At 45.0% G+C, this 14,363-nt stretch overlaps 1 protein-coding gene across 1 annotated transcript in view; it reads left to right on the top strand.

The window, feature by feature from the left end:
* Positions 1–14,363, top strand: part of PTPN23 (protein tyrosine phosphatase non-receptor type 23) — a 34,960-nt gene that overhangs the window by 10,907 nt on the left and 9,690 nt on the right. Inside the window, exon 2 of the mRNA XM_075547251.1 lies at positions 12–86. Within this exon, the coding sequence (XP_075403366.1) occupies positions 12–86 (75 nt within the window). The remainder of the gene's footprint in view (positions 1–11; positions 87–14,363) is intronic.

Consider the following 14,363-nt stretch of genomic DNA (forward strand, 5'->3'; position numbering starts at 1 on the left):
TCTCTCTTCAGTTTGTCCTGAAGAACTTCGGAGAGAACCCAGAAGCCTACAATGAGGAACTGAAGAAGCTGGAGTTGCTTCGACAGGTAAGAGGGTGGTGTTTTTTTACCCAGGCACACATTGGAGTGATTTAAGAGGGAAGTACATTACCAAGAATTTAGTATTTTTTTCTGCATAAACAATGAAATTAATGGAAGAAAAATTTGGAAGATGTTAAAAAGCCGATACCAACTTTAGGCTAAAGCCCCAGAAGAAGGGAGCCCAAAAGCCCCATTCACTATTTTGAGTGTATATGGTATATATGAATATATATGTATACAATGGGCTTCAAAACATTTGTGGAAGAATTTCATTATCTTTTCATTCCAGTTTTCCAAGCCCACTCACACAGGTAGGAAAACCAAAGTAGGATTAGACCCAAAAGTCTGTTTTTTTTTTCACTTAACTGTGAATTTTGAATATGTTTCTTTTTTTTAAAATATGTTTCTATATGAACAAGTTCATGACACCATCCTTCAAATTATTCCACACTGCTAATACACTCTGTTCCCAAAGCAACACTCCTCCTACCTCTCTCACCCAAGGGACCACTGTTCATCTTTGATCTCTATTTATTTTGTAGACATGAGATCCCACAGTACAAGGGGACTTCAGAAAGCTCATGGGAAAATGGAATGAGGAAATAATAGGATTCCCCCCCCACACACACACACAGTCTTTGAAGCCCCCTTGTATGTATTCTTTTGCAGTCTACTGACTTGCTCAGCGTAATATTTTTCAAAGTTCTTCCTTGGAAGTTCCTTGCAGTGGCATTTTTCAGGACCTCGTCTCTTTGTGGCTGATGTGGATTCCGTTATAAGACCCAGGTCTTGCTTATCTGCTGATGGCCTGTCGGCAGATTCACCATTTAGCTGCTGTGACAGGGCGGACGTGAGCATGAGGTGCAGGTTTCTCTGGGATCCGGGCTTCACTCTTTCTTTTTGATTACTGACTCCGTCTCACGTGTTATGGGTCTATTGAAATAGTCACTGTTTCTTTTTTTTGTTTTAAACGTTTTAATCTACTACTTGAGAATGTAGGGAGTATAAGGAATTTATCTAGTTTATGTGGGTCCAATTGTTCATTGTGTTCTTGTTCATTGTGTTCACTTACAATCTACATTTTTGTTTTACAATCTACATATTTCTATTGATTGGTTGTAATGTCCCCATTTTTGTTTCTAATTTAAGGTAATTACTTTTTTATCAGTCTAGACTCTAATCAAAGATTTTCTGAGTCTGTTGATCTTTCAAATACCAATTCATTTATTCTTTTATTTTTCTCTCTGTTTCATTTATTTTTGCTCTATTGGTAGCTTTAGGGTTAGTTTGCTCTTGTTTTTCTAATTCTTCAACTTGTAGGGGAGGCTGGCTTTGGGGTTCTCTCGCTGTCTTTCATGTAGGTATTTATTGCTCTATTTTTCTGAGTGCTGCTGCTGCTTTTTAGTACTGCTTTTGTTGCACCCCATAGGCTTGCTATGTTATTTTTGTTTGACTCATAAATATTTTTCTGGTTCTTAAATTGTATTATGTAGTTTTCATATATTTCTGTGCTGGCCCATGTTTTTTCTGTAATTATTTTTTTTAAATGTTTGTGTTTTTGGTGAAAATTTACACAGCAAATTAGGTTTCCACTTGACATTTTTTATTTTATTTTCCCACTTGACTTTTTTTTTTCAAATATATTGAGGGAACTGCAGCCTCAAATATGCCCAGTTTTTTGCCTTCACCACGGAATTATTCCTGTAGCTAAGGCTACTGCAAAGTGTTAGCTTGTCTTCAGGCCACTAAGAGGAAGTAGAATGGGAGTAGAATTTGGGTAATACCTTCATCCCTCTTGGCTAGCTCCTGTACCCTTTCCTTAAATGGTTTGCACAACCAGAGGAATTCCATGGGTGGAATTATTTGGGGAAGAAAGTTTGTTTCCTTGGGGGATTTGGTATCAAAACTGTGTCAGACTGAATCCCCAAAGCAAGACAGGATCAGTGGTTTACATACAGAATTAAGCAGCAACTTCTCTAGAGGTCTTGACTGGGATAGGGTAGGACTGCTCCTTTGGATTTCTAAGGTTAGAAGTCTTAACAGGGGCATCAAGCCTTGCCTTTCTCCCATGAAGCACCCGGTAGGCTCAAACTGCTGACCTTGTGGTTAGCAACCCAAAGTAGAATCCACTATGCCACCAGGACTCCTTAGTAAAGACAGTCATCTGGCCAGATTGGGGAAGGGCAAAAGAGATCTCAGAAAACTCACCGTCACCAAGTCTATTTCAACTCATATGGGACTTATAAGACAAAGTAAAACTGTCCCTGTAGGTTTCTGAGACTAACTCTTTACTGGAGTAGAAAGCCTCATTTTTGCCCCTTGGGGTGGCTAGTGGCTTTGAACTGTTGACCTTGTGGTGAGGAGCTGAATGTAACCCACTCCACACCAAGGCTTGGCAAAGAAGAGCTAGCTCTTTATGTAAATGTCATAGTTTCTCCCTTAAGTCACTTTTGCTTATACTTTGTGTGGGATCTTGCTTGTCTGTCTTTCTGGAAGGCAAACTGTTTTTCTCTGCCTTTCTGGATTGCCTAGGAGATTGTTCAGGCATATTGTCTCCCGGTCTCCTTGGGATTTTACCTTGGCAGTTTGGTGGTCAGAAAGTGAATGTGGGGTACCAAGATGGCCTAAGGACTATTTCAAGGCTTAGGATGAAACCCAGGTTGTCTGGAATGCCTTTGGCCTTAGGCACATTCTCACCTAGAGACAGCCTCACCTCTGAGGTTCAGAGACCTGTGAAAGTGATAAGGCTTTAAGTGCCTCAGGAAAGGGACTTGTTACACTCACTAAAGCAGAGGGTCAGTAAAGAGGACGGCCCATAAGAAGATGGATTGGCACAGTGGCTGCAGCAATGAGCTCAAGCCCAGGAACGATTCTGAGGGCCGGGCAGCGCTTCGTTCGGTTGTGCATAAGGTCACTCTGGGCCGGAACCCACTGGATGGCACTTAGCAGTAACAGTGAGTGACTGGGCGCAAGGTCCATTCGGTCACACACCCTTCCAGGCCAGATTTCCCTAGACCTGTTCCTTCCCCTCTAGCCTGCCCTCTGGCAGGCCCCATTCCCTTTCTTGTCTCCGCTTTAGCCAACAGCACTAGTCGCTGGATCTCTACAGCTCCCTGGCAGGCAGCGAGGTTTTCTTAGTCTTCTCTGTCTAAGGCTCCAACGGGGCCAGCGCAGCAGTTAAAAAGCTCTCAGGATGTACAGATGTGCTTTATACAATTGATGTATGTATATGTATGGACTGTGATAAGAGTTGTATGAGCCCCTAATAAAATGTTAAAAAAAAAAAAAAAAAAAAAAAAGCTCTCAGGTCCAGCCTGACGCTCCCTGACCAGTAATGGTTTTGCCAAAAACCCCACTTGGCATTTTTTGCACAAGTTGTTAAAACTGTTCTTTCTGTTTTTAATTTTTATTTTCATTCAGTTTGATCTAAAAACTACTTTCCATGACTTCCGTTTTTCATGTCTGTTGAGGTTTGTTTTGTTTCCTGAGAGAGAGCCTGTCCTAGAGAGTGAATGATGCCTGTGTCCTGGCGAAAGATTGTGTGTCATGCTGTTACTGGGTGGGGGGAGCTCTAACAGGAGGCTTCTCAAAGCTCATGGAAAAGTGGAGTTGAAATATAATGGAATTTTCCCACGAACTTTGATGGTTGATAATGTTATTCATACCTTCTATTTATTTTTAAAACATTTTATTGTCAATTAGGTGAGGGTTTACAGAGCAGATGAGTTTTTCATTCAATAATTCATACACATTTTGTTTCTTACCATTGATTGCAAGTTGATTGTAACATTATTTATTCCACTACCTTCCATTTATGGCTCTTCATTCGACTTGTTCTCTTCATTATAAAGTGATGTATTAAAGTCTCCAGCCACTAAATAAGACCTGCCTACTGTTCTTCTCAAGTTTGTCAGTGTTTGCTTTATAAATTTTGAGACTCTGAATATTTATATATTATATCTAATTTATGAACAAATAAGATTGTTTACAAGTATTAAAAATCATGTTTGTAATGAAGTGAAATTACTTGGTATGGTTGTTTTCAGCCTTTGTGTTCTACTTGGGGGTCCTAACTCGGGGGTTGGTTAGTTTCACCATTCTGGTGGGTAGACAGTGAGCCACTTCGGAAGTAGGAACAGAGAATCCCAGAACCATCAAGAAGGAAGAGCCCCAGTTGGGTATGTTTGAGATGGTAACTTGGAGAACAGAGAAGGCCGCAGCAGAGACCATGAAGTCTCTTGGACAAGAGACTGGTTTGCAAAGTTAGGTGCCCTTTGGGCATTCATCACCGCTAAAGGACTTGTAACATTGGCTGACGCAGAGCAGAGGGTAAGGGGCCATGTGACTGAACGACTGAGGAGCAGAGCAAAGCACTGCAGCAAGCAAGCTGTATTCTAAATGTTCTCTGGACCTGACTTGTAGTCTGTTAACTTCCTGTAGGATCATTATGAGGTGGGTTGTAGGCATTACAAAGACTGGCTCCAAAAAAGCCAAACTCATTGCTGACGTGACGCATAGTGACTCTCTAGGGCAGAGACCAACTACCCTGGTGTGAGTTTCTGACACTGTAACTCGCCATGAGAGTAGAAAGCCTCATCTTTCTCTTGAGTGGCTGGGGGTTTCAAACTGCTGACCTTGCAGTTAGCAGCCCAGGTGTAACCATTATGCCACCAGGGCCTGTCACAAAGACTGGCTAGAAGGGCCCAAATAAGAAACTCATTCCAGTACAGATGCCAGCCTGGCGCATCCCCAGCCAGTTTGTGTTGTTGTTAGCATAGCTACATCTTATACCTCAGACTCCATGTAATTTAGATTTAAGTTGATTTGATTGAAATTTATTTTATATAGTTATGGTTTTGTTATTAGATGGATTAAGCATTGACTGCTAATGCAAAGTTGTTAGTTCGTACCCAGCAGCCACTCTACAGGAGAAAGTTGGGGCTGCCTATGCCCCCAAAAGGTGGCAGTCTCAAAACCCTAAGGAGCAGTTCTACCCTAGCCTCCCGGAGCTGGGATGGACTCACTTGCAGTGGATTGGGTTTGGGGTTTTTATAAGAATAAGATAATTTCATCTTCAGGCTTCTTAGTAAAGTTTTGCTGATTTGGTACATTTCTTGTTAAATTTATACCTGAATATAATCTATTTCTTTGTTGCTGCGACTATTAATGAGGGTTCCTCTCCTGTTACGTTTTGCACCTATGAGGCGGGTCAAGAACTAGGATGGCATGGGATTGTCAAAGCAAACCAACACACTCACTTAGGTGGCTATGAGAAAGGTCGGCATCTGGGCCTAACCAGTAGCTCTGTGGTAGGAAGACGCGGCGGTCTCTTCCCACAGAGATCACAGGCTCGGGCGCCGATGGGAGCACGCCTGCTCTAGGGAAAAGCATCTTCCTGGTTTCCTCATGCTTGTTGATGGAGCCTCTGCGAACACAGTCGTCCGTATGCGCGCAATAATCTCGCCTCACGCCCCTTATTTTCTTGCCATTGGCGGGCACTTGCAGAGCAGTGTCCCCTAGTTGCATGGATGTCCATCTTGTCCCTGCCATCTCCTGTGTCAGCGTTGGGCCTGGTGCTGCTGCCATGCTGGTTTGAGTCGGCCTGTTTCGGCATTGGGGGCACCGGGGAAGGGCGCCCCAGCCCCAGCCCTCACAATGCCTCATCTCATGTGGATCAGGGGGCAAGTTCCTAAAAACGAACAGCTCATCCAAACTGCAGAAGAGAAATGCATAGAGCAAAGCAACCATGCCCAGAGACAGCATGTGGCTGCACATGACTCTTACGTCCAAAAGCCAGAAGTGAACTGAGACTGAGCCCACGATGATTGAGTATAATAGTGGTTTCGACCTGTGCCCCTTGTCAGTAACCAAAACCCACATGTCTTCTGTCATCAGTGTTCAAGAACGACGTACAGCTGAGTAATTGTAACCTCCCTCACTGCTCCTGAGTCGATGCCATGCTTGGTCAGGAGACCCAGGATGAGGAGGTGCTTCTCTGGACCCGGCTTTCCGCCAGGCAGCGTCACTCCTGTAGCAGACACGCACTGAGCCCTTTCTCTGGCTCACACGCTCTTCCATGGTGAATACACGTGTCTGCATGGAATCCTGAGTCCAGGTCACTGGCAGGAAGGCATTGAGGCATCAAGCCAAGTGGGATGGATGCCTGAGCTGGCGAAAAACCTTCGCAGCCAGAAAGTGCAACACTGTTTCATTTGGTAACCTTCACCGTGAGGAGCTCAGTTTTCACATGGCTTATTGAATGCTCCCCTCCGCCTCCGGCGGGGGGGTGGGGATGGGGTGATGTGGCCCTGCTTCTGTCATGGTGCAGTCGTTTGTTGTTGAGCCACCGCAATGTAATTGTTATTTAATATGGGTCTTCTAGCCACAGCCGTAGTTAATTACTCCGTCAAGTGACCTTCATTTTCCTCATGAGTCTGGGTAAGCTGGAGCTGGGAAATACTGATTGGATCATATGACTTAGCTGTGAGTGATGGCCATCCTGCTGGGGAAATAGTGAGCTATCTCAGAAACAGGTGGGGTGGGATGGGGTAGGGGGGGCAGATATCTCGCTATCAGCAGGAGCCGGAGCCACGAGTGGAGCATGTCCTCTGGACCCCAAGATCCTGGGCAGTGAACCTCGTTGATCCATGAGACAGCTCTGACACCAGGGGAGTGACAGGAGCGGCAGCAGCAGAACCAGGAACCAGGAACCAGGGCATGAGACAGAGCATGGACTTGGCAGCACCCGGGCGAGTGAAGCTGCGTGTTTGAGCAGGAAGGAGGCTGCCTCGTGGGCGGTGCCTTTCAGCACTGAATTTTGGGAACCTGGTTTGCTGGAGCCGAGTGCCTTCAGGTTGAGGCTGACAGCCAAGTGGCAGGTCCTTAGTAGCAGCACTAAGAGAGCTTTGCCTCATGGCCTACCAAACAGCTATCTTTGGGGCGTTTTTCTCCTGAATGATTGTAACCTACCTTCCATCTGAAACGCAGTAATTGTGAGTTCTGTGTGTGGCCGTTGCAGTGAACTACAGAACCGAGCCACAGAGCGGAGGACATGACTGGTCTGTGGCCCAGGGCGATGGCACTTGATGTGGAGGACTGCGGTCAAGCACTAAATTCTCCTGCTGCTGAAGAGCAGTGTTTGCAAGCGGAATGCCGTCGATGCCCTTCGGGAAAATGTGCCTGGCTGTGTGGACAATTGAAGCAGGCCACTCGGAGCTCCAGATGAGCCATTACAAAGCCCCTGGACAGCCGTGCTGTGTATGCATTTCTGCGTTTGGATGAAGTTACCAGTCCGCGTTTGGTACTGACTTCGGGATAGCTCACCCAGAAACTCTTCATTTCTGGAAATGTTAGCTAAGTTAGCAGGTCAGTTCTAGTCCCCAACAGTCACCAGTTTCCCTGGTTTGCTGCCGCGGCATCAGGACCTGGTACTTGGTCCTCCGGAGCGCAGGAGCAGCTGCTGAGTTCTACAGAAGACAGTTAGGTCCTCGGTCCCCAGGCCCAGGCCCAGTCAGATCATCCCAAGCAGTCTCGGACTCGTCACAGGAACAGGGAGGGAAACATGAAATCATTAGGAAAAAATTACAGCTTGGTATACCTGTCATTTATTAAAGACTTAAGTATTTACTCAGTAAACAAGATGGGGTTGTTCTGACGAGAAATAGAGAATTGTTACTTGCCACTTTTTTTTTCTTTCAGAGTAGTCAAAAACACCTTATTACTTGAATAACAAAAGAATTAAGGTTAAGGCTCCTCCGGTTAGTGCCGGAGCCCTTACCCCTGCCCACATGGATCCTCTGAGCAGGCCTGACCCCTTCTCACACTCGCAGCTCAACGTTCAGCCCATCAGCAGGCCTGAAGGATAGCAGGGAGATACCCACTTGGTAGACCCCCTAGACTTGGGTCAAGTGAGCAGTGTTCACGCAGGGATAGGGCCCCAGTGGAAGACGGGACACGGCAAAGCGTGCCGTTTTGTCGCAGGGACAGCGGCTTCTGTGCATGACTTGTGGAATGAAAAACTCATTTGCTCTGTGAACTTTCACTGGAATCTCAATTAAAAAATCAAACAAAACCAGGAGCCAGCATGAAGCTGACACACCCAGTTAGGCGGTGCTGGGGCTTCCTGTGGGCCCTGCTTCCAGATGCACGTCTGTGGCTCGGGCAACTTGTCATGTTAGGAACTGCCCAATGGCGAGGCCATGGAGTGGGGTGGCCTTACAGGCCCGAGGCATTGAGGCCCCTGGTCCCACCACCTGTGACGAATTCTGCTAACGCTCATGGGACTGAACCTAGAAATGGAGTCTTCCTGGCTGGCTGGTCCACGATTGTGCTAAGACCTGGTGACGAAGAGCCAGCCAAGCTAGACTCAGTTCCTGGCCCACAGAAACTGTGAGGTAATCGGCATCGGTTGTTTTAAAGAACAGGGATAATTAATTGGTATGTTTGTAAATACTAGAGAGATTCTTAAACTACTGTGCATAAGTTGAGTTTTCAAAATAAAACATTTTTTTGAACATAGCTTGACCACATATAGTCTTAAGCTCCTTGGAATACCGCCATACACACCTGCCTACCACCCCATCCCCTTGCCCTCGACCCGAGAGCGTCCATCCTGGGCAGACTCTGGGCTGGGACAGGGAATCTGCACAGAGCAATGGGTTCAAGAGGAGCCCCTCCCCCACCAGAACTTTGGACCAGGAACCTAGAGACCTGGTGGCGGTGCTAGCACTGCTCGGAGAACACTCAACCGTGGGGAGCCGGCCCCTGCCCTTCATACAAGCACTGTGGGAATTGGACCAGATCAATGCTTCTTAGGCATGCGAAACCACAGGGAATATTTTTTACATAAACATCAAAAATAGTTCTTTTGATGAAAAAATTACCAGACTGGGTAGGGGAACCCTGCCAAATTTAGTAAATAGCGTAAAGTTAAAGAAGAACCTGATTCACAATTACAGCAATTTTAGGCCTAACATTAGAATGGGTTTTAGTGAAAAACAGGAAATGTGCCCAAGCATAGAGATTGTGCAGAGCAGAGCCCAGTAGAAGCCAAGTTACCTGTAACTCAGGGATTCGCAATGGAAAAAAGGCAAGTGGTTATAATCTGGGACTCTTTCTGCTTAGACCTCCGTTTTCTCACCTCTAAAATAGGGGCTGAAAAAACAACCAGGGAGCTGAATTGCTAGTCTTGAAGGAGACATTCTAGTGGCAACTCAGAGCTAAATTCTTGGCTCTGTGATTCCAGAGGCAACCCGACAGGTGGTGAGGACTGGAAGTTTGTGCATGAGCGTTCCAACTGTCATCTGCCCTCTCCCGCCACCTGTTGGGAGTCACAGTTGCTCAGTGTCTGACAGGCCAGGAAAGGACAAGAGGGGGCTGTCTTGGTGGAATTAAAGGGTGGAAGTGGATCTATATGATCTGGCGGGGGCTGCTTCTGTGGTTTCGCAAAGATGATTGTAAGAAGTGTAAAGGCAATTCTCTTTTTAAAAGTGTGTGTGTGTGTGTCACTTGTCAGTTTGACCTTTCTTTTCAATAATCATTTTGGGGGCTCTTACAGCTCTTGTCACAATCCATCCATCCATCCATCCATTGTGTACAGCACTTGTGTGCATATGTTGCCATCATCATTTTCAAAACATTTTTCTTCCTACTTGAGCCCTTGGTATCAGCTCGTTCCCCCACCCCAACCAGTTTTGACCATTTTTATATACCAAATCAGTGCAACTAATCCTGTTCCTGTTGTGTGGCCATCAATACTGTTTTCACGTCTTCCCGCCGCCACCTGTAACAGAAGCTCAGTGCCTGCTAAGTAGAACTCCCTCCCCTGGTAACCTCTGTACACGGACATTTCATGCAATTTTTGTTCTTTGTGAAGGGCTTCACTCAGCACAGCGCTTTCAAGATTCGTCCGTCTTGTAGCACCTGTAGGACTTATGTGCACCCATTGACCCCTCACCTGTTGAGGATGGACATTCAGGCTGTCCCCACCTTTCGGCTACTGTGAGTGGTGTTGCAGTGGATGTTGGGGTACACGTCCATGTTCCTGATTACAGTTCTTTTGAGCGGGAACCTTGGAGTGAATTTTGCTGGGTAATTCGATGCTTCACAGTTTTCTACATTGGCTTTACCGTTTCGTGATTCTGCTAGCAAAGGACGAGGGTTCCTGTTTCTCCACATCCTGGTCAAGGCTTGTTTACTGATTGTAATCATAGCCGTCTTAGTAGATGCGAGGTGAGCATCAGTGTGGTTTTGATATGGCTGCCCTGAAGGACAGAGGACTGTCGAGTGACTGTGGTTATTGGCCATTTGAATTTCTTCTTTGGTGAAATATATTCAAGTCTTGTGCCCATTTTTGATTGGGTCGTTTGCTTTTTTGTTGCTCTGTTGTTGAAGTTCTTTGTATGTTGTAGGTTTTTTGTTTTTAATTTAAACAAGTATAATATGCTCTAGGTTTTAAACTCAATCAGATATGTAGTACCTTCAAGTTTTCTTCCATTCCCATTCTGTAGGTTGTCTTGTCACTTTGTTGACAGTCTTTTTATTTTGTAGAAAAATTCAAAAGTGACCTAGTGCATCTTTTGTTGGTCATACTTTTGTGTCAGTAAACTGCCATTGTTACAAATTAGGTCCCAGAGCATCTTCCTAACTTTCGTTCTAAGACTCTTAAGATTGTAGTTCCTGCATTTAGCTCCTTATTCCATTTTCGGTTAATTTCCTATATGCTATGAAGTATGGTTCTAGGTATTTTATTTATGGAAATTGTTTTCCCAGCACCATTTTACAGAGAGACTATTCTTTGCCCCACTGAAAGGCCTCAACACCCTTATTGGAAATCAATTAGTTGATGGTGTGGGTTTATTTTTGGACTTTGAGTTTCACCCATGGGTTTAAATGCTTATTATATATACATAAAATAAATGTATTTTGATTACTGTAATTTTTATATTATGCTTTGAAATTAACAAGGGTGCATTATCTTTTTAAAGATTGGTTATTTGGGGTCTCTTGCAGTTCCATATAAATTTGATGATTGGATTGTCCACTTTGGCAAAAAAGTATTATGGTTTTGGTGAGGGTTGTATAGATTACTTCAGGTAATACTGACTTCTTAATAATATAAAGGCTTCTGACCCACGGGAAAAAATGTCCGTCCACTTATTTAGTTCTTTAATTTAAAAAAATTTCATAGTTTCCCATGTTATACAAGTCTTTAACTTCCTTGGTTAACTTGTGCACCGGTATTTTATCCCTTTACCTGCTGTTGTGAATAGAGTTGTTCCCTTAATTTTCTTCTTGCTGGTGTAGAAAAACTGGCTGGTTTTTGTGGAGCCACCTTATTATCTTGAGTTTGTGTGAATTTGAATTCATTGATTAGTAGCTTTCTTTTGCAGTCTTTGGACCATGTCATCTATGAGAAGGGGCCGAGGCCAGGACAGTGATGAGGTGCAGCGGTCAGAGACGGGTATCTGTCTGTCCCTGACCTGAAGAGGGAAGCTCGCAGTCTTGCTCTGTGGGGTCATGTTAGCTCAGGGTTTTTCATAAATGCTGTTTACCATATGGAAGATTTCCTTCTGTGTTGTGAGTTTGGGGTTTTAGTTGTGGTGACTATGCATTACAAAACATAGTGCCATCTCAACAGTTTCCACATGTATAATTCAGGAAGATTGATTGTATTCAGGTAGTGCTGTCATTCTCCTTATCTTTCCGAAGCCATTCTACCACCGTCAAAAACAGATACTGCCTCCCTGGTAACACCAGTCATCTTGGGCTTCTGTATATTTGCTTTGGCTCATAGAAGTGAAAACGCACTATTTGCCCTTTGGGGACTGTCTTACTTCACTAAGCTTGATGTGTCAAGGGTCACCGTGTTCAGTGTGGGGGGAAATGGAACTATAAATGGGGGTCCCCATACAATCACATTTTGTCTCCCCATCATCTGTTGATGGGCATTTTGGTTGTTTCCGCCTCTTGGCTTGGCAGTGGACTTCAGTGTACAAGTCTCTGTGCGTATCCTACCTTCACTTCCAGGTAAATGGCTGATTGGGGTTCCTGAATCTGGTGGACTGTGTGGACAATCACCATCACCAAACTGGTTTCTACAGTGGCTGTCCCATTCTCACTATCTTACATTATCTGTTGTTTTACTTACCAAAAATGAATATTTCATTGTCGTTTTGATTTGCATCTCCCTAATATAGCTGCATGAAAGATGCCCTGGTAGCACAGCGTGTTAAGCACTTGGCAGCTAACCAAATGGCCAGAAACATGAACCCACCAGCCGCTCTGGGGAAAGATGTGGCAGCAAAGATCATTGCCTATGAAACCTTCTGGGGCAGTTCCAGCCACTGGTTAGGGTCGATAGGAGCTGGAATAGACTTGATAGCAACAAGTTGAAGACTCGGTGGTGCAGGGGTTAAGCACTGGGCTGTTGGTGGTTGGAAGGCCCTTGCCGCTCCAGGGATGTAAGGCCTCCTATGAAGAGAACAGTCTAGGAAGCCCCCTGGGGCAGCCTGCGCTGCCCTGGAGGATGGCTCCGAGGCAGAATCGGCTCACAGCCCACGTCAGCCGTGGGTAATGATGAGCCTCTGGCTGTTTGTGTTGCCCGTTTGAATATCCTCATTAGTGGAATGTCTGCTCAAGTGCTGTCATTTTTTTTGGACTTGAAGTTTGTGTTTTTAGTAAGTTGTAGAGTCAGACTTTGTCACCAGATTTCCACCTTTGAGAGACTGCAGCCTTCCTTCCACTCTGCTCTCTCGCGTTTCACTGTAACACCTTGAGTTTTTCTTCTCCTGACAGGTCTCTCTGCCTTGCACGTGTCTGGTTTTTGCTGGTGCCTCTGTATACATTTAGATACCCTCTCTAACAATATGGTTCTTGAAAATGTTCTGTCTGTATTGCTCTTCCCTTTTACCTACTACAAGATGAAGTCCACTGACGAACAAGTGTCCTCTAAGCAGTCCCATTTATCTTAGTCTTTTGATGTCATATCTGATAATGTATCATCCAAAACAAGATCCACTGCTTCCTCTTATATATTTTTTAAACGTTTTATTAGGGACTCATATCTTATCACACTCGTATCACAATCCATATATATACATAATCAACTGTATAAAGCACATCTGTACATTCTTTGCCCTAATCATTCTCAAAGCATTTGCTCTCCACTTAAGCCCTTTGCATCAGGTCCTCTTTTTCTCTCCCTCCCTCCCCTCCTCTTATATTTTCTTCTAAGAACTTTATGGTTTCAGTTTTCACATGAAGGGCCGTAATCCACTTTGAATTGGTTTTGCGTCTTGTGTGAGGTGTGGATCTTGATTCAGTCCTCTGAATTCCAGAATCCAATTTCCCAGTCTCATTTAGTGAAGACTCTTCCATCCGTGGGCAGTGAACCTTGTTGACCATCAGTGTACTGTGGCCGGACCGATTCACTTTGGACTGTCAGTTCGGTTTCCTTCATCTGTGTGTGTCCTGAAGAGCCCTCCGGGAGTTGTCATGTTGCACTGCTAAGAGTTGATTCAAACCCACCAGCTGTTCCACGGAAGAAAGATGAGGCTGTCTGCGCCCTTACAGATTTCCAGTCTCGGAAACTATGTTTGGTTACTATGAGTTGGAATTAACTTGATGGCAGTGGGTTTGAGTTGCATATGTGTTAGCACACCAATACCAGGCTGTTCCAATGTATTGTTTTTCCCATGAAAGGGAGTTGGAGTTTGTTACGGGCCATCTCTTTGTTGAGACGGTCATGTTCTTTCCCGACGTTCCATAGTGCGGTCTGTCATAGAAGTACCACTTGGTCATCATGTTGAATGCCCCTTTTGCTCCCACATGATGGGGCTTGGGAGGTTCGTAGGTCAGCACAGTCAGTATCTGTGAAGCTGTGTCATTCTTAAGATGCCCCGGATCTGGTTTCCTAACATCTTTGTTGAGGATTTGTAAATAGACAAGGAGGCTTCAGGAACATGGAAAATCTCATGAAAAGACCATGGGTTTTTCCCACAGACCTTTGAAGCCCTTCCTACCTTCGTCTGTAGTTCCTTTTTTAGGGTGTCTCTCTGACTCTGGCGTCAGAGTGATGCCAGTCTCGGGGTAGAATTGAGAAGGGTTCCCTCTTCTGTTTGGGGGGCATTAAGGAAGATTGACTTCCTTTACTCACGAATGCTGAGTGAGCGCCCCACCCCCACCCCCGGGAAGCCTGTCTCCCGCCTGGTGCAGCCTTGTCACATGTTGGGGTTGTTGAGATTTTCTGTTTCTTCTGGAGCCCAGGTCAGAAGCTTATGTATT

This window comes from Tenrec ecaudatus, chromosome 4 (assembly GCF_050624435.1).
Source record: "Tenrec ecaudatus isolate mTenEca1 chromosome 4, mTenEca1.hap1, whole genome shotgun sequence".
In the NCBI taxonomy this organism is placed as follows: Eukaryota; Metazoa; Chordata; class Mammalia; order Afrosoricida; family Tenrecidae; genus Tenrec; species Tenrec ecaudatus.